The sequence below is a fragment of the Quercus robur genome, chromosome 9 (assembly GCF_932294415.1).
Source record: "Quercus robur chromosome 9, dhQueRobu3.1, whole genome shotgun sequence".
NCBI lineage: Eukaryota > Viridiplantae > Streptophyta > Magnoliopsida > Fagales > Fagaceae > Quercus > Quercus robur.
The window spans coordinates 23,086,031-23,106,655 of NC_065542.1; the positions used below are offsets into that span (position 1 = coordinate 23,086,031).

Genomic DNA, 20,625 nt, shown 5'->3' on the forward strand with positions numbered 1-20,625 from the left:
GAGAGGGAAAATATATCATAATAGAAAGTGTGTAAATAATTGGTGTGAGTGCTTATGGGTAGGTAATGACAAAGAAGAATTAAAAGGTATTAGAAACATTTTTTTTTTGGATAAAAAAAAGGTGTCAAAAACACAGAATCTTAGTGCTTGACTACTTTTAAATTGCAAAATGAGTCCAAAATCTTGTTAAAATCCAAATAAATTAGACTTATTGTTCACTCTGATATTGAAGGAAAGTTAGTCATTATGCATGATGATGGTCTGCTGGTCTAATTTCAAGGCTTAATCAATCACTAATACAATCCCATGTTTTCCACACACACACACACAAAAAAAAAAAAAGTTTTTACTTTAACAACTTTAAAAGGATTTTCCTTAGGTGTTCAAACTTGAAATACTCTTCTATATTAGAAATACAAATAATTTTTTAATTAAAAAGAAATTCTCTAAACACGCGCTAATATTTATATAAACAGGTTAGAAAAACCAAAACTCATGGTTTTGTTGAAAAAAAAAAACTACCAAAACACCACTGTGGGTGAGAAAAAATCCTCCTAATCCAGAACATAGGTTTTTTGGTCCGTTTCTTTTTCTTGGTTTCCCATTTTAATTTTCTATCCCAATTTGGGGAGAAAATGTTTAGGAGGACCTCAAGAGAAAAAACTTAGGTCTCACCAGTTTTCCTTCGACCAATTCACCCAACCAAACATCCCAATAAATTTCTTCCCTTTCCTTTTTTATCTTCCTTTTTCCTTCTTTCCTAAAATCCACTAACAAACTCTTAAACAATTTATTTTCTTTAAATAATTATTTATTATTATTATTTCAACTACCACCATACTCTCTCTCTCTCTCTCTCTCTCTCTCTCTCTCTCTCTCTCTCTCTCTCTCTCTCTCTCTCTCTCTCTCGGATTGGAAAAATCTAGAAAAGAGAGTCAAGGCAAGAGTGGGTATGACAAAAGTGACAAACAAGTGAGGAAAAATATATTAAAATAGAAAGTGTGTAAATAATTGGTATGAGTGCTTACAGGTTGATGATGACAAAGAAGAATTAAAAGGTGTTAGAAACTTTAAGGAAAAAAAAAAAGAGTTGTTAGAAACTTTTTTTTGATAAAAAGAAAAGGTGTAAGAAACATGGAATCTCAAAGCTTGACTACTTAAATTGCTATATGAGTCCAAAGTCTTGTTAAAATCCAAATAAATTAGATTCATTGTTCACTTTGATGTTGAAGGAAAGTTCCTCGTTATGCATGATGATGGTCTGCTTATCTAATTTAAGCCCATGTTTTTATTTTTATTTATTTACTTATTTATTACCTGTAACAAGTCTTAATCATCATCTTCTTCTATTTATTTATTTATTTTTGAATTTGTGGTTTCCTTACTCTTAATCTCACATTTTTTGTTTTTATTTTTTTGTGTTTTGTTTTTATTTTTTCCGATTCTCTTCTTCTCTATTTTGAATTTAAAAAACAAAAAATACACTTGTACTATAAAATTGTTACTATAACTTCTACCATATATCTTTTTTTTCCCTAAATTGCAACCCGTTTACCAAAATAAAACATAAATAAATGTCTTCTTTTCCCCTCCCTTTGTTTCTCTTTGAGGCATTAACATATATTTGAGTATGACTTCAATGTGAGTGAAATCTCATATTGAATAACAATGACAAAAGTAGGTGACTACAATAACATAGTTAGGCCCAAAGGTCCCAAATTCACAAGTCTAAGGTTTTTTGGTTAAATGGTATCCTGTTAGGAACCCTTATATAAATAATAATTATTGTAATGTTGCATTTAGTTAGTTAGTTACAATTCCAAGTAGGTTAATATATTTAACACATGTTGGAATTATTAATAATGCACATGGGGAATAATAGAACCATTAGAATAAGGTCATATGAGCCAATAGAACAGTTTTATAGTTCTATAAATATCTATTAGTAATCGCATTTCCATCATTGAAGAATAAACCAACTCAGTACTTAGTGCATTTCCTCTCTCTCTTAATATTTCTCTATGGAGGGTGACTATCTCAAATTAAGTCAATTTCCTTACAATTACCATCGATTCCCCCGTAATTCCTATCCATCCCCATTAGGAACCACCGGGTTCCTAACATATCCTTACATGTTTATTTGGAGCTAGTGTGTGTAAATATTTTTGTTTAAAGTCACATTTATTTATATTTTTGAGCTCCTTTTCCCTAATCTAGAGGGTCTAATTAATTACCATTGCTAAAGGGTAAGGGTGTGTAACGAACCCGCCAACTAGTCAAAACCGACTTGACTCAACCAAACCTAACCCAATGGATTGGGTTGGTTTTTAGGGTTGGTGGGTTAGTTGGGTCGTGATTTTTTTATTTATTTATTTATTTTTAACAGTGGGGGATTGGGTTGGGTTTAGGTCATGAGATTTACAGATCCACCTAACTCGACCCAACCCACCTATAATTAATATATTCTTAAAATTTAAAAAACATATTAAAAAATTATATAATTTTGTTATTTACTTTTTTGCCCCTCTTCCTAAATAAAACCCAAACTCTAAATTTTTCTCATATAGTTTGTGTTTGTTTGGTATTATGCTCGTGATTATTTGATTATAAATTTGCTCTAAGTTATTTTCATATAGTAATTAAAAAACTGTCCAACTCATGGGTCTACCTGACCTAACCGATCACGTGAGTTGAATTGGACCCCTGTGATGGGTTGGATTTTTTTTTTAACCCACCATAATGAGTTGGGTTGAAAAAACTCATCAACGGGACCCATTAAAGTTGTCTCCAGCATACAATTAAGCTAGATTTCTACAAATAGCAAATCTAGAAAATTGTTACAATACAAATGAAACCCAAAAATACATAGAAATTTGTCATGAGAGATAAGTGAACACCAAACAATACCACTATCTTTCTTTTCTTCTCTTTTAGGAGGTGTTTCATACACCCACTCAAATACACATTTTCAGTTTTTAAACAACATTATACATATTTTCACACACATTTTCACTCACACGTATTTCCACACATGTTTATAAATAACAATACACATATTTTTAAGTGCATGTACCAAACACCCTCTTAACAGTTTATTTTTAAACCATGTTTCTCACTGACTTTTTAACTAGCTATTTTTCTTTTTTCTTTTTTTTATTAAAGGAATAACTTTTTGACTTTCAGGGTCCGTTTGGATACAATTTATTTTGTTGAAAACTAAAAACACTGTAACAAAATAATTTTTAAATATGTGAATAGTGCTGTGGAACCCGTTTTTTATATTTTTTTCTAAATAAAGTGGTTATGGGTCCTATGAGAAGAAGAAGAACAAATCCAAATTCATAGACCGGTTTTTCCGCATTCTTTTGGTAACTTAATGACTTTTTTTTTTCTTTTCACACTAAGTGAGCGTTTGGATTTGCGTTTTCTCCTCACGTTCAGCGTTTGCGTTTTATTAACGTTGGGACCCACGCTACAGTAAAACAAAATAAACGCGTTTTCCTTTTTCTTTTTTCTTTTTTGATGTACGCGTTTCAACTTTTAGGAGACAAAGTGCACTATTCATGTACTGTTCACGGGACCCATAACCACTTTATTTAGAAAAAAATATTAAAAATGGGTCACACGGCACTATTCACACGTTTAAAAATTATTTTGCTATAGTGTTTTCAATTTTCAGCAAAATAAAACTGAACGTGAGGAGAAAACGCAAATCCAAACACTCAGTGTGAAGAAGAAGAACAAATCCAAATTCATAGACCGGTTTTTCCGCATTCTTTTGGAAACTTAATGACTTTTTTTTTCTTTTCACACTAAGTGAGCGTTTGGATTTGCATTTTCTCCTCACGTTCAGCGTTTGCGTTTTATTAACGCTGGGACCCATGCTACAGTAAAACGAAATAAACGCGTTTTCCTTTCTTTTCTTTTTTTGATGCACGCGTTTCAGCTTTTAGGAGATAGAGTGCACTGTTCACGGGACCCACAACCACTTTATTTAGAAAAAAAATATTAAAAATGGGTACCACGGTACTATTCACACATTTAAAAATTAGTTTGCTATAGTGTTTTCATTTTTCAGCAAAATAAGCTGTATCCAAACGAACCCTAACTTTATTACATTTTTTTTATATAAGTTTTTTTTATTTATCTTTTTGAATAGCTTTTTGACGAGTTTCAAACGAATTGGTAAAGATAATTTCCATGTAATGGTACTTGCCGTGTGAAATCTGTATCAAACCCTTTCTCTCTTACGCACCATCGTCAAAACTGATTGGACCTGTAAATAGTGCGGGGGAACGTAGACATTTTAAATAGAATTCTGAACCAGTTTGCAACTTGTAAAACAAAGAGCCATGGCATTGACTAACTTGAAAAAAGTGTTTTCCCTCTTTTCTCTGGCCGCGTTGGCCATCTTACATTCCTCATTCGATGTTGCCTCTCTTTCTGTGAATGAAGAGGCAGAGATGGATGCTCTACTCAATTGGAAAGCTAGTCTTCAAAATGAGACACAGTCACCCCTGCCTTCATGGATTCTCCTTCCTAATAATGCAACCAATTCTTTGAGCAATCAAAATACAAGCTCAAGCTCAAGCCCATGCAGTTGGTTCGGTATTTCTTGCACCCAAGCAGGAAGTGTTACTGCATTAAACTTGACGAACTCTCGCTTGAAAGGTACGCTTCATGATTTTCCATTCTCATCTCTCCCTAGTCTTGCTTACCTTGATCTCAGCATGAATGAGCTATTTGGTACAATCCCTCTTGAAATTAGTCACCTCTCCAAACTCATATGTCTTGATCTGTCCTTCAATTACTTTTCGGGGGCAATCCCACGGCAGATTGGCCTACTGATCAATCTTGAGATCCTGTCCCTAGCTGAAAATCAGTTAAACAGCTCGATTCCTCCAGAAATAGGCCAGTTGAAGTCTCTCAATGCCCTTTCTTTGTATGCCAACAATCTCCGTGGCTCCATTCCTGCTTCTTTAGGTAATTTGAGCAACCTGATTGAGTTGTATCTCAATGATAATGTGCTTTTGAATTCCATTCCAGCATCTTTGGGCGATTTAAGCAACTTGGCTTATTTTACCCTTCATAATAATCTACTCTCTGCCTCCATTCCACCAGAAATTGGAAACCTTAGCAATTTACTTGAACTTAATATATGTAACAATAGTTTAACAGGCCCCATTCCTTATAGTATTGGAAACCTTGAAAAGCTTACATTGTTGCAAGTGTTTGAAAATCACCTCAACGGCTCCATCCCCCCAGAAATTGGAAATTTAAAGTCCATAACTACTCTTGATCTCTGCAACAATCAATTAAGTGGTACTGTTCCAATTTCCTTGGGTAATTTAAGTTCCTTAGAAGTTCTATATCTTCGTGAAAACCAATTTTCTGGTCCTATTCCTCAAGAGATAGGAAATCTCACAAAGTTGACTACGCTGGTGTTGAATACAAACCACTTTACTGGTTTTTTGCCTCAAAACTTATGCCAAAGTGGATCTCTCCAAGGCTTTTTTGCATATGACAACCATCTCATAGGTCCAATACCAAAAACCTTGAAGACTTGCATGAGTTTAATTAGAGTCCGCCTTCAACAAAACCGACTCTTTGGGAATTTATCTGAAGATTTTGGTGTTTATAGAAACCTGCAATACATGGATCTAAGTTACAATAGATTTTATGGTGAAATCTCTCACAGTTGGAGTAGGTGCCCGCAACTAGGCACCCTGCTGATTGCTGGGAATGGTATTGGTGGTGGCATACTACCTGAAATTGGAAACTTCACTCAAGTCCATGTACTTGATCTTTCTTATAATCGGTTGGTTGGGAAGCTACCAAAGGAATTTGGGAAGTTGACTTCTTTGTTGAAATTGAAGTTGAATGGAAACCAACTTTCTGGTGATATATCTCCAGAGCTTGGATCATTGACAAATCTTGAGATTCTGGATCTATCCAGTAATAGATTTGACAACTCGATCCCCAGAATTATAGGGAACTTTTTGAAACTACACTATTTGAATATGAGCAACAACAAGTTTTGCCATGATATTCCAGTTGAAATTTGTAATTTAGCTCAGTTGTCCCAGCTAGATTTGAGTCATAACTCGCTCGAAGGAAAGATACCTTCACAAATTGGCAAGCTTCACAGCTTGGAGATGTTGAATTTCTCCCACAATAACCTCTCTGGTTTTATTCCAATTGCTTTTGAAGAGATGCATGGTTTGTCATATGTGGACATATCCTATAATAAGTTGGAGGGCCCTCTTCCGAATACGAAAGCATTTCAAGATGCTTGCATAGAAGCACTAGAAGGAAATAAAAGGCTGTGTGGAAATGTTACAGGATTGCAACCCTGTGTGGTAGGAAGAACAGTTTCAAAGACGGGACCCAAAATCGTTTTGTTAATCATTTTCCCTCTTTTTGGAACACTATCACTTGTATTGATGTTTCTTGGAGTTTTCCTCATTTTGCAAAGAAATAGGAAGGACCCTCATATAGATCAAACGACTAACACAGACAATGAGAAAGTGTTTTCAATATCAACTTTTGATGGAAAAGCAATGTACAAGGAAATCATTGAAGCAACACATTGTTTTGATGATATGTTTTGTATTGGGAGGGGAAAACATGGAACTGTGTATAAAGCAACTCTAACATCAGGAAACACGGTGGCAGTAAAGAAACTCCAATCCTTGTGTGATGGTGAGATTGTACAACAAAAAGAGTTCTTCAATGAGATAAAGGCATTAACAGAAATACGCCACCGAAACATCGTAAAATTGCATGGCTTTTGTTCACAATCACAACACTCATTTTTGATTTATAAGTACTTTGAAAGGGGTAGCTTGGCCACAATTTTGAGCAGTGATGGAGGAGCAAAGGAGTTGGACTGGAATAAGAGGATGAATATCATCAAAGGTTTGGCTCATGCTCTATCTTACATGCACCATGATTGCTCACCACCAATTGTTCACAGGGACATATCAAGCAAAAATGTTTTGCTGGATTCAGATTACGAGGCTCATGTTTCAGACTTTGGCACAGCTAAGCTTCTTAATCGAGACTCATCCAATTGGACTTCATTTGCCGGTACATATGGATATGTTGCACCAGGTAATATACTTATTTCTTCAATCATTATAGAACATAGATTATATCAATACATTGGCATAATATTCTGCTTTTTTTGTAGAGCTTGCTTATACCATGAAGATAACTGAGAAATGCGATGTGTTTAGCTTTGGAGTTTTGGCTATTGAAGTGATCAAAGGAAGGCATCCTGGTGAAATCACCTCCATTCTATCAGCTTCTTCCGTGGAGGAGAATATTTTGTTGAAAGATTTGTTTGACCTACGCATTCCACCTCCCATGCTGCAGGCTGAGAATCAACTAATACTCATCATAAAGCTGGCAATTGAATGCTTGCGAGCGAATCCAGAATCTAGACCAACTATGCACATGGTTTCTCGGGTGTTATCAAGCTAAAGTACACTTTCTTAGAGCCATCCACCGTCCGACTCTGACTAGGACAAGAAAGAACATGAAAGAATATGAATTTTATGGGGCACTATATTTTGTCAAATTTATGCTGCTGACCAGATCTTTAATTACGTACAAGTATTAATAATGTGCTGCTGGAAACATAGATTTAAGGGCATTGTGATTGTACATTTTTGATTGGCTATTTTGGTATATGCATAAATAATTCAAATGTAGTAAAAAAGAGATTAATGGTGATCTTTTTGTTTTAGTCATTTATATTCCAACTGAGGCATATAAAAGGGTAGATGGAAAAATTTTAGTTATAGTTTGCGCTTTGTTTGCAAGCCAATTGTCAATAACTGATGGTAACCATTCTTGTCTGCAAGATGTCATTGTCATTAGAGATAGATAGACCAAAAATTGTAGTTTAAAGAGCTATTGTGCAAGAAACTTGCTGAGTAATTTTATTGATTAGCCGGAATAAAATACATCAAGGTGCTCTATATACACTTGAAACAGAGCAAAAGAGACTAAGCAAAGACAGAAAAACGAATCTAACAACCTTCCTTACCGTTAAATACAGTATTAACGGAAATAACTAACCCCACTAACTTCCAATTAGAGACTGACAGAAGGACTATTTTTGTGTGTTTTGTTTTTTCGCCAATGTGTATCAAGGACTTAAAGAATCACGTGATCTGCACATGTATAAAATATTACACTTATACGAACTGAAGTAGAAAACATCAATGAGCCTAAGCTACACGTCGCACAAGTCATCTTCTGCACATCTTCTTTAAATCCACTGGTTTAGTTGCTGGTTTAGCTAGATTTCTAACAAATGTACAGTGGATAAAGAACCTTATAGTGTCGAATTAGACCAAAATTGAAACGAACCTCAACATACACAATTGGGTGTGTGAGTTTGTTGAATTTGCTATTTTGTGGTGCATATCCGTGCTATTAATCTATTGGCTAATCAATTAACTGGACTTAACTGTGGAAATTGTTTAAAATTGGTAATTAGCCGTAATTGGGGTCAAAACTCAAAAGGGAATTATTTTTCAATCAGAAAAGATCTACCTAATCTCTACAATAACATCTCCAATAAAAAATAAAAAAAAATAAAAAAAAATAAAAAAATTCTCTATAATAAATTGTGAAAAATATAATTTTTTTTAACCTCCTTATACTTAGCCTCTTTAGAAATTAGTTTAGTCAAGATTGCTACATAAAGTATTTATTTTAGGATAAAATTTGTCCCAACCACCAATAGAAAGATTAACATTTATTCTTATGCACTTACCAAGACACATGCCATCTTCCCGTTGGTGGTTGGAGCCGAACATTTTCCTTTATTTTATTAAGGGAAAATTACAACTTACTCACTTGTGGTTTGGTTAAAATTTAAGTTGTCTACCTATGATTTAAAATTTAATATTTTACCTACCTGAGATTAGCCCAGTTAGATTTTCGTAACCCACCTTTGTTAAAAACAAGATTAAATATGTAATTTTATTTCACTTTTATGTCTCTCTCCTCTAAAAACACAAAAAATATAAAAATACAAGGTCAAATAAGATCAAAAAGAATCCAATGGAACACTTGTATCATGAGATACAAGATCAAATTAGAAGAATTGTAAATTCAATGATCCCATTGTATCAAATCCCTTCTTCCCAACCTTGCAATTCTTAGATCTCAGCATGAATGAACTCTTTGGTGCAACCCCTATTCAAATTAGTAAACTATCCAAACTCACACACCTTGATCTGTCATCTAAAATAAAAATGAACCTTAGCATACAAACTCAAAGAGGAAAAAAGAAGATGGAATCTGACCTGCACATCAGGAATATGTATAAATGTAAATGACAATATAGGAAGAAAAAAATTCCGTAGTTTTGTGGCTTAATGCTCTTGGGGTTTTCTTGCGCACAGACATGAAAAGAAAGAAAGAAGGCGAAATGAAATTTCAAGCATGCACTTTATAAATTGACAAAGAAATGCACCCAAACTTTCTATTAATATTTTGACCGCTAAGGGCCAAATAAGTATTGTTCATTAAGAGACGTCTCTTATATTACTGCGCACCCTTGGCACAATAGTCACTCTATAAATATAAGTGATTATGGAGTGTGAGGGGCAAGGCCTGAGGTTCAAGTTTCTAGTGGGAAGTTTTACACACACATATATACTTAAATTAGGCTAGAGTAGAATTTCTATCTTGTAAAAAAAAAAAAGAGACGTCACCCATATAATCACCAAATTACTTATGAAAATCAATGACAAGGTCAATATGAAAATAGAATCAACATAAATGGCCAAAATGAATATTTTGAAATATAAAAGTTCAAAATAAAAATTATTTTTTTATACAAGATAGAAATTATATTTTATCATAATTTAAGTGTATATGTGTGTGAAACTTCCTTCTAAAAACTTAAACTTTAGCCCTTACTCTCCATACTCCACAAGCTATATTAGTAGAATGATCACTGCACTAAAGGTGTGTGCTAATAAATAAAAGACCTTAAACTTAAGCCCAAATGTGTACTTTAGTCTAACTAATAGATAACTACTACCTTAATTAATATTGGAGTGATCTTAGAAAATTATTCACTATTTTTTTTTTTTTTGAGAAATAAGACCATGCATTCAATAAGTCAACATAAACTTCTGTCAAACATTACAAGATTAATAACATCACTGCGATTACAAGCTTTCCACGCTGACATACTTGGACTTTGAACACATACACTTTAGATTAGAGCGTTTGGCGTTTGCCCAAGCAAGAAAAAGTTTGTTTTTTCAAAATTTTTAAAAAAAAAAAATTCTTTTTTTTTTTTCCTTCCCTTTTTAAAGCCTTTTGAGTTTAATGGCTGGTTCCAGTTCCACACCCAAAGAGCGTTTATAGAGTTCAGACGTTACTATTTTCAACAGATATCACTAGGCAAATTTGATTTCCAAACATCGCAAAATTAAGAAGCTGCCATCAACTTCATAGTTTTATTTTCTTTATTCAAATAAATGACTTTTCAAATTGAAAGTAACAGAGACACATTAGGCTTTACGGTTATTTATTGGTATTTGGTAGTGACATTAAATGGGAATCAATCATTGCAGGGAGGACACGGCACCACTTTCCCCGAATGACCCTTGCTGCTAGGGTTTGGCGGAATTGGCGAGGGATGCCTAGGAGTTTTGATTTGAACAAAAATATTTCGCGGGCTTAACAAGAAATTGTATAAATCTAAAACCTATACATAAATAAAACCTCTAATTTACAATCTGATATATACTCTAATTAAAGAGGACATGAATTAAGGAACTCACTGGCTGGTGGGACTGGGAAGACGCTGTTTGGCGCGGCAACAAGAGAAGCATCGGGATTATGATATTCCTCGTGGAAGCTGTCTTAGCGTCCATTTTTCGCTGGAAGATGCACCAATTAACACTTCAAATGCTCTTTATTTTTGCGATATACACTTCAAAAAGCATACCACTGTCTAAGCTTTCAGTCAAATTCAAAGAGGAAAAAAGAAGATGGCATCTGACCTGCACATCAGGAATATGTATAAATGTAAATGATAATATAGGAAGAAAAAAGTTCCGTAGTTTTGTGGCTTATTGCTCTTGGGGTTAATTTTCTTGCGCACAAACATGAAAAGAAAGAAAGAAGGCGAAACGAAATTTCAAGCATGCACTTTGGAAATTCACAAAGAAATGCACCCAAACTTTTTATTAGTGAAGAATTTTGTTACAGGTGAGTGTGACATTGCTCCATCAAGTTTCACAATTTCTATTATTACAAGCTTTTCGATCACGTTGATATACCGAAACACAGACACTATTACACTACTTTGTTAATTTCCAAAAAAAGTTGGAAATTTTTTTAAAGAAAATACTAGTTTCTAAACTCCATTACATCAATGAGCACAGACTAATAAAGACACTTAGCTATAAATTTCGTAGTCTTATTTTCTCTATTCAATTACGGAGTAGGTTAGAAACATTTATGGAGTATAGAAATTACTACTCTTTCCGAAGATCACAATTCACAAGTAAGCCATGGTGGTTGACATTAACAAATAACAATGAGATGGAATACTTTTCTCTCTCTCTCTCTCTCTCTCTCTCTCTCTCTCTCTCTATATATATATATATATATATATATATTTCCCGGGAAACATATTACGAACCTATTTTGAAAGGCAGGTTGCCACGCTGGGTCAGAGAGCTCCTAGGAATCATGCATTATTATATAGTTATTTTCATATTGTTTCTTTATTTTTTCAATTTGGCCCTTAAAATTGATTTTGTTTATATACCCTATTATCTAGTAAATTTGGTCCATCGGCATATAAATGACATCCCCTAAGACACGTACGTCATCCGTATAAATCCATTTATGCTAGTAATCTGACAATTAAATATCACATAAGTACTCTATATTAAGATAAGTCTATTTCTATTAGTGTTCTAACCATTAAGGGCCAAATAAGTATTGTTCATTAAGAGACTTCACTCATATAATCACCAAATTACTAATGAAAATCAACAACAAGGTCAATATGAAAATAGAATCACACATAATTGCCAAAATGAATATTTTCAAATATAAAAGGTCAAAATAAAAAAATAGAAACTTTTTTTTTTATTTTTTATTTTATACAAGATAGAAAATCTACTTTAGAATAATCTAAGTATATATGTTTGTGAAACTCCTTTCTGAAGACTTGAACTCCGGCTCTTATCCCCCACCCCCCACAAGTACTTATACTTGTGGAGTGACCACTGCATCAAAAGTGCGTGGTGGAAAAAAAATAAATAAAATAAATAAATAAAACCTTAAACTTAAGGCTAAATGTGTACTTTAGTCTAACTAATAGATAACTACTACCTTAATTAATATTGGAGCGATCTTATTCATCAAATATATATACTAGCATTATACCCGTGCGATGCACGGTTTAATCAAAATTTATATATAAATTATTTTTTTTTATTAATTTACTTAAAATAAGTAATAAAAATAAATGAATATTTTACTTTTAAGTTACATAATGAATGCATGTTGTGTGAAACTAAGGTATCATAATATGCACACACACACACACACACACATATATATATATAATTGAATGGAAGATGGTAGAGGTATATATATATATATAAAATGATTTTCAATAATACATTGAACTTTAAGGCTCAATTAATCACATATATTTAAATGGAAAACCCTTGAATTTAATAATTAAAAACTATTTGAAAAAATAATTGAAATAATGTTTAAGTGAAACCTCAATTCAATAATTAAGAACAATCTAAATTATTAAACATTTAAAAATTTGAAGTAGAGAGAGACTCATATGAAAATTTAATTTTTGTCCTTGAAAGTATGGAAGAAGGCACTGAAACTCGAGTAAGTTTCACCCTACCAAGTTTAAACTTAAAGTTTAAGTCTTGTGCGTTGCATGCTACATGTGTGTGTATATGCATGAAAAATGATCTAAATTTAATATTTATTGTAGAAAAGAGGTGATGTAGTCTTACCCCTGTCTAGTTAATTCTTATTATAATTCCTTTGTGTAGCGTGTGAATATGCATAAAAAATTATCTGAATTTAACATATATTGTAGAAAAGAGGTGGTGTAGTCTTACTTCTATCTAACTAATTCTTATTATAATTCCTTTGTGTAGCTTGTGAATATGCATGAAAAATGAACTGAATTTAACATATATTGTAGAAAAGAGGTGGTGTAGTCTTATCCCTGTCTAAAAAATTATTTTTTATTAATTTACTAAAAATAAATAATAAAAATAAATGAATATTTTACTTTTAAGTTATATAATGAATGCATGTTGTGTGAAACTAAGGTATCATAATATGCATATATATATATATATATATAATTGAATGGAAGATGGTAGAAATACCTATATATATATATATATATATATATATATAAAATGATTTTCAATAATACATTGAACTTTAAAGCTCAATTAATCACATATATTTAAATGGAAAACCTTTGAATTTAATAATTAAAAACTATTCGAAACAATAATTGAAATAATGTTTAAGTGAAACCTCAATTCAATAATTAAGAACAATCTAAATTATTAAACATTTAAAAATTTGAAGTAGAGAGAGACTCACATGAGAATTTAATTTTTTTCATTGAAAGCATGGAAGAAGGCACTGAAACTCGAGTGAGTTTCACCATACCAAGTTTAAGTTTAAACTTAAAGTTTAAGTCTTGTGCGTTGCATGCTACATGTGTGTGTATATGCATGAAAAATGATCTAAATTTAATATTTATTGTAGAAAAGAGGTGGTGTAGTCTTATCCCTGTCTAGTTAATTCTTATTATAATTCCTTTGTGTAACGTGTGAATATACATGAAAAATTATCTGAATTTAACATATATTGTAGAAAAGAGGTAGTGTAGTCTTACCTCTATTTAGCTAATTCTTATTATAATTCCTTCATGTAGCGTGTGAATATGCATGAAAAATGATTTTGAATTTAACATATATTGTAGAAAAGAGGTGGTGTGGTCTTATTCCTGTCTAGCTAATTCTTATTATAGTCCATTTGTTTTGCAAGGAGATAGAAAACCCCTCTTATATATATATATATATATATATATATATATATATATATAAGTTAGTGTTAATATATAATAGCTAAGATATTAATATTTGGAAATGGTATCTCATACGGATTGGTATTTCAATTGTGGATTTTGGTATTTCAATTAGAAAATTACTTTGCAATTTTTTAAAACCAACCCCTTAAAAAAGTTTTAGAAGGGTTTAAATCACGTTAATAAATTATCTCTCTATTCATTTTTTTTTTAAATAATGTTAAAAAAAAGTTACTAATAAAATTGTTATTAGTAAACATTTCTTAGCCTTATCTATTTAGCTCCGTTGCCAAATTTATATAAAATCTTTTATTTTATTTTATTTCTTTTTTTTTTCTGAAGAATATAACACAACCAAAAACCTATAAACGATACTTTACATTCAATATAAAGAATATAATCAAAATTATTCATAATTTAAAATTAAGAAATTAACACAAATTATAAATTAAGATATAAATTTAGAAAAACAATAAAGAATAAACCTGTTTGTTTTCTCTATCACTTTAAGAGCATTTTTTTTTTTTTACACGTAGTAATATAATTTAAATAAAAAAAGGATTAGATGAAGAGTTTGAATTGTAATCAAATTAAAATTTTTTATCAACTTATAAATTATAATAATAAAAGGATTAGATGAAGAGTTTGGATTGTAATTAAATTAATATTTTTATCAATTTAGAAATTATAGGAGAAGAAGATAAGTACAAAAAAATTATATTAATTTTTTTTTAATTTTAAAAAAATTTCTGCAATTTAGTGTAGCCACTTGGCGCAACTACAGCTTTTATGCCCAACTTTTATTATATAGTATACTAGTCGCTAACCCGTGCAATGCACGGGAAAGCTATTGATAACTTCCCCAATATGAAAAAAAAAAAAAAAAAAATCAAGATCATGGTATAAATTATATACCAAACCAATAAAATCTATCACTTACAAAGTAATAAAATCTATCACATACAATGAGATATCGTGATAACCAAGAGCTTGAGATAATATTTAGAAAATATATAACTAATATAAGTACACTCCAATACAATTAATTACACAAAATATAGTTAATTCCATACTCATTCAATCAAATATCTTTCATGAATTACATTAATCATTCTTGATATTCAAGATGTATCTAAATTCTAACATTATCAGTAAACAAAGATGCTAGACCTCAATGGGATTGAAAAGGAAACATAATGCCAATTTACACAATTGCTGAAATAAATTGCACGGAAGAGTCGAACAAAAGTTGTAAATTTTCACTTATAAAAGTTACAACTTAAGAGGAAAAATAAAATACTAAGACCAAAAGTGAAACTCTAACACCAATAATGTTGTATAGTCTCAACCTTCAAATGAATAAAATGACATTGTTAGGAAGCAAAGACAAATAAATGTACCAAATTTTGAGTAAAGATTGCTTTAGTCATCTGTCTTAAATAGTAGAACTATTTTTAAAAAAAAAAAAAAATTGCTTTGGACACTTGTAAGCCAATAAACAAAACAAACCCTCATCACAAAAATTTGGAAAGAATAGATGTTGAAATATATGAATATAAAAAAGAAGAAAAGGTACCAATTGAATGGCAAAAAAAAGCATTAATCGAGTAAAAATATAAATTGATCATATATATGAAAAAAAAAAAAGGGTGAGACATTAAATTCAAGCTAAAGATGATCTACTAATAACATATTTCATAATTTAAATTCAAATTCAAATCTATAAAGATGTATTTCATGACTCTAGCTGACCTTTTCTTTACATACCAACAATAAAAAAATAAAACAAAGTTATAAATCAAAGTTTACAATTGTTTTATGTGTTAGTTTTTTTATTATAAATTATTATTGTTTCTTGATTACACCTAGCATCATTGTATATGAACGCTAAAATACAAATATATTCGTAACAGATTAATGGTGAAATATGTCTAGTATTCCATAGCAAAAGTGATTCTCATCAGGATTTGAAATCATGAAAAACAAATAAACTAACCAAAAAAATATTCAAAAGATTTTATTTCCTTTTCAAATTAGTGGTGAAGGGAAAAATAAAACTACAGCTCCCCAAAATGCAAGAGAGTAGGGAAAACCGATTAAAAAAAGTATTAAAAAAAAACAAAAGGGTCAAAAAATTTTATCACCTTCAGCCTTGCAGTAAGGTAGATGCTTGGCTCACTCCATAATGGTTTGCAACCACCTACAAATCAAAAAATCTCAAATTAAATTGCTGAAATTTTTTTTAGCTTTTTCGGTTTAGAGTTTTGTTTTTCTCTTTCTAAACGTAGGATTATAACTTATAAGTTGAATAAAAGGAGGCTGTGAGTAAACAAACTTCCCAAAGAAGCCCCATGCCTTACCTTTTCTTCTCACTGACTTCCTCTTCCTTACGTGGCTTTCTAAGATAATTTCCACTCTGGTCAGATTCCCTTCTGGATTTTTTGATATATTCTGAAATTTCAAAGATGAAAGACATATTAGATCAAGTTAAACTCAAGCCTTAACAAACCACAATTTAGACGCAAACACAAACCATTTGCAACTTAAAGCCAAGTCTCAGATGGTACTGACTATAGAAGCAAAGTGTAAAGATAGTCATGGCCAGCCACATATATCCTTTTCCGTCATTCTATTATATCCAAAGTCATAACCTATGTCACTTCCTTAACTAACATGTTCTTCTTTACTACTTCTATTAATATTATTTTTCATCTTCCTCTACCTTTTATCCTTCCCTTAATTGAATTAACTCAATCTTTCACACCAATGCATTAATCACTCTCCTCTAAACATGCACAAACCATCTCAAGCAACTCTTCCTCTTCTTTTCATTGAATTTCCACATTTTATGAATATACTTTGCTTCCGAACATCCCAAACTTTCATTCACATACCCACACAAACACATTGGCTCATTGTGCAAATTCTTAAATATTCATACATATCTCACTTCCAAAAATACATGATAAGTATCTAACTAAGTAGAGAGAAAAAAAATACTAAATGAGAAAAACCTTTTTGCGCAGCTCAATACGCTTTCGCCTTTGAGCCTCCTCTTGCTACTTATTAGCTTCCTTTCTCCTTTTCTTCTTCCTCTTGTGAAACCCAGTCACGTAGTCCCTTTCTCATACCAAAACAAAATAACAATTTAATCATAATAATTTTAGGGTTTGGTTCCACGGATTATTACTGAGAGAGAGAGAGAGAGAGAGAGAGAGTGTGTAACTTTATATAGTTACCTGAGATCTTTCTCGTTGAATTTGACGAAGAGAGCTCTGTTTTTAGGTTTCTTGCGTATGGTCTTGTAGACAGGTTTTACTGCGTATGGTCTTGTAGTAGGGTTTTATATAGAGTAGTTTTGTTAAAAAAAATAATAAATATAAAAGATATAAAACCTAAAATAAAAAGAAAATTAAAATAGTGGTGACGTGGAAAAAATAATAAATATATAAGATATAAAACCTAAAATAAAAAGAAAATTAAAATAGTGGTGATGTGGAAAATTGTGGGAGTTTCAAAGGCTTCGGTTTTATATATATATATATATAGATGATATTAGAGTGATCTTAAAAAATTATTCACTATTTCTTTTTCTTTTTTTTCTTTTTTAAAAAATAAGACCATGCATTCAATAAATTAACAATAACTTCTGTCAAACATTACAAATTGGTAGCATCACTGTGATTACAAGCTTTCCACGCCGACATACTTGGAGTCTTTGGACTATGAACGCATTCACATTAGATACAATATATTAGTGCGTTTGGCATTTGCCCTACCAAGAAAAAGTTTTTTTTTTTTTTTTTTTAATTAAGCCTTTTGAGTTTATTGACTGGTTCTACACCCAGAAAGCGTTTATAGATTTCAGACATTACTATTTTCAACAGATTTCACAAGGTTATCTGATTTCCAAACATCGCAAAACCTACCATCAACTTTGAAAGTTCAAAAACGTGTACAAAACACCTTTGAACGTTTAGACCCCCAAAATACAACTTAACCAATACAAGCAATATGTCAAACAACTAGTGTGCGGAAACTTAACACATGCTATAATATGAAATTGGTTAAAAACTATCTAAGCCATAATAAAATAAAACCACAGCAGATAATATAAAGGCAAAGATAGAGAGGAAGGAAGATGCAAACACAAAGACAACACGCGATGTGTTATCGAAGAGGAAACCGAAGACCTCGGCGAAAAACCTCTCCGCCACCCTCCAAGCGGTAATCAATCCACTAGAAAATACAGTTGGGATACAAGGACAGCAATAGACCCTCCAAGCCTAATCTACCCAGTGCACCTAAGCCCTCCAAGCTTCTTGCTCCAACGAGGTTGCGCCGAACCTTTTTCTTTTCTAGCTTCCCGGATTCCGCTACTAGACCGTAGCATCAACCAATGAAGATTGGCTCCTTCCTAACTGCTTCCCAGAAATCCAAACAACTGTCTCACAGTGATGATGATGGTGAGAACCAGGTTTGGTATAATGCCTCTCAAGGATTTGACAATGGAGAGGAAGAGAGTAGGGGAATTTGAAGAGACTCTAAGGTATAGATTGTGGGTGAAGCAATCTGGTTTTTCTTTAGGGTTTCTCTCTCAAAATTCTCTCTGGAAGCTCTCTTTCAATCGTGGGTAAAAGGGGTATTTATACTAGAGTGGGAGAGGAATGTGAAACGTCAGGTTTTACAAAACAGGGGTGGCTCGCGGCTTGACCAAGTCGCAAGATCCAGTCGCGAGTTAACCGTATGGCCAGTTGTCCTGTTTTGTCCTGTAGTGCTCCAGCTAGCATGACTGTTCATCTTCCAGCATGCTTGGCACGTGTGCTGCTTCTGGCGGCTTGCAGCCGCGAGTCCACCCGCGAGTCCCAGCCGCGAGTCTCTGTTTTCTTGCACACTCTTGAGCAAACTTCACTCTATCTCACTCACTACCCTTACAACAAACCCACCTAAATACAGGGTTACTAAATGCTGAATTACAAGCAAATTTGGCACGGAATAAAGCCAATTAAATGGTTGAATAAATTCAACCTTAAAATCTCCCCCTTTGGCTATTCCGTGACAAAACCCTAAAACAGACTCTAGACTTAACATGTGAGTTGGGAACAGTTGAACAAAACTCACTCACACCTAACTCTAGAAGCTGTGAAGCACTTGAATCATATGAACATAATACTCCTGAAACACAACAATACACCATGATCATTGTAAGCAGAAAATTATAAATGCATATGAAACAGGCAATATGTGATCAAGCAAAGATGGAGTTAATAAACAAACCATGGCTTGATCAACCAAGTGAACACCACAAGGTAGTGATCACAGTGCTCATTCACACATGGAATGAACACAAGGACATACAAGTTAACAAGCACAAGGCAAGACACTTGTATGGTCAACACTCAACCAATGCATAACACACAAGGCATATGCATCTAGGAACAATCCTACAAGGGCACAAGAGTGACAGTACATAAACCAAAATGCAGAACATTTAGATTAAAGTACTGATTTCAACATAGCATAAAGGCTGCATTAAGCAAGGTACATACCATAAAGCCTACAAACTATGCATAAAACATTAACCCTAAAAGCTTACAAAAGCACATGGGTACAAACACAAAAGCATCCTGAATAACATCATCAAAATATATTAAAGATTAAACCAAGAGTATAAGTAAAGAGTTAGGAACAGCTATACACCAAAACACAGTGTATCAAAACCATAAAAACACTAAAAGTACCCAACAAACATAAACCTAAAACCATAAGTTTAGAGTATAAGACTAAAAACAAAAGTATGACAAAAGTATGTGTGTACTCCCCCTATCACTATGCACACTTCCCTTTGAACTTTTCTCCCCCTTACTGAATGCTCTCCCCCTTTTTGTCACGAATAGCTAAAGACTCTCGTCCAACTTTTGTTGAATCTCATCTAGCTGATTCTCCATAGTCTCGAGGCGCATTTGGACATGGTTGGTTGTGGAGTAGAGAAGTGCCACAAGCTCATCAACGCGTTTCTGAATATGCTCAAGGACACTGCCGACTCTATCAGTATGAGGAGCAGTCTGTGCTTGCAGAATACTAGCCGGTGAAGCTTCAGGAACAGCATGTGATGTAGATGTGGTATGTGCAGGTGTCTCTGAGTCAGGGGCAGATGGGGTAACCGGAGAGATGTGAGCACTTCTTGGTGATTTAGAGGAGTGACTTCTGCTAGCTTGAAGAGTGAACAAGGAAATGGGACGTTGACGAGTCAACATTTTTCCATCTGCAGGAGGAATAATGCCTGCACGAAGAATGAGCTTCATGATGAGACTACAAAATGGAATAATTCCTCGAGCTGCAGATCGGCACGCGGTCTTCCTCAAGGTGTAGTAGATGTGAGCACATATATCAATGGGGGCTCCTGTAATAAGGTCACAAAGAAATAGAGCTCTCCCAAGATTGATGAATGTAGTGTTGGACAGTGGGTAGAGATTGGTGAACATGAT

General features: G+C 32.8%; 1 protein-coding gene across 2 annotated transcripts in view; it reads left to right on the forward strand.

Annotated features, from left to right (window-relative positions):
* The first annotated feature begins 4,309 nt into the window (after window positions 1–4,309).
* LOC126699774 (MDIS1-interacting receptor like kinase 2-like) overlaps window positions 4,310–20,625 on the forward strand; it is a 74,482-nt gene continuing 58,166 nt past the window's right edge. The window contains exons 1-2 of one of the 2 annotated variants that reach the window (XM_050397744.1): window positions 4,310–7,113; window positions 7,193–7,972. In XM_050397744.1, the coding sequence (XP_050253701.1) occupies window positions 4,353–7,113; window positions 7,193–7,485 (3,054 nt within the window). In that variant the 5' untranslated portion in view covers window positions 4,310–4,352 and the 3' untranslated portion in view covers window positions 7,486–7,972. Of the gene's footprint in view, window positions 7,114–7,192; window positions 7,973–20,625 lie in introns of those variants that run through there. The other variant, XM_050397745.1, reaches the window with a different exon arrangement.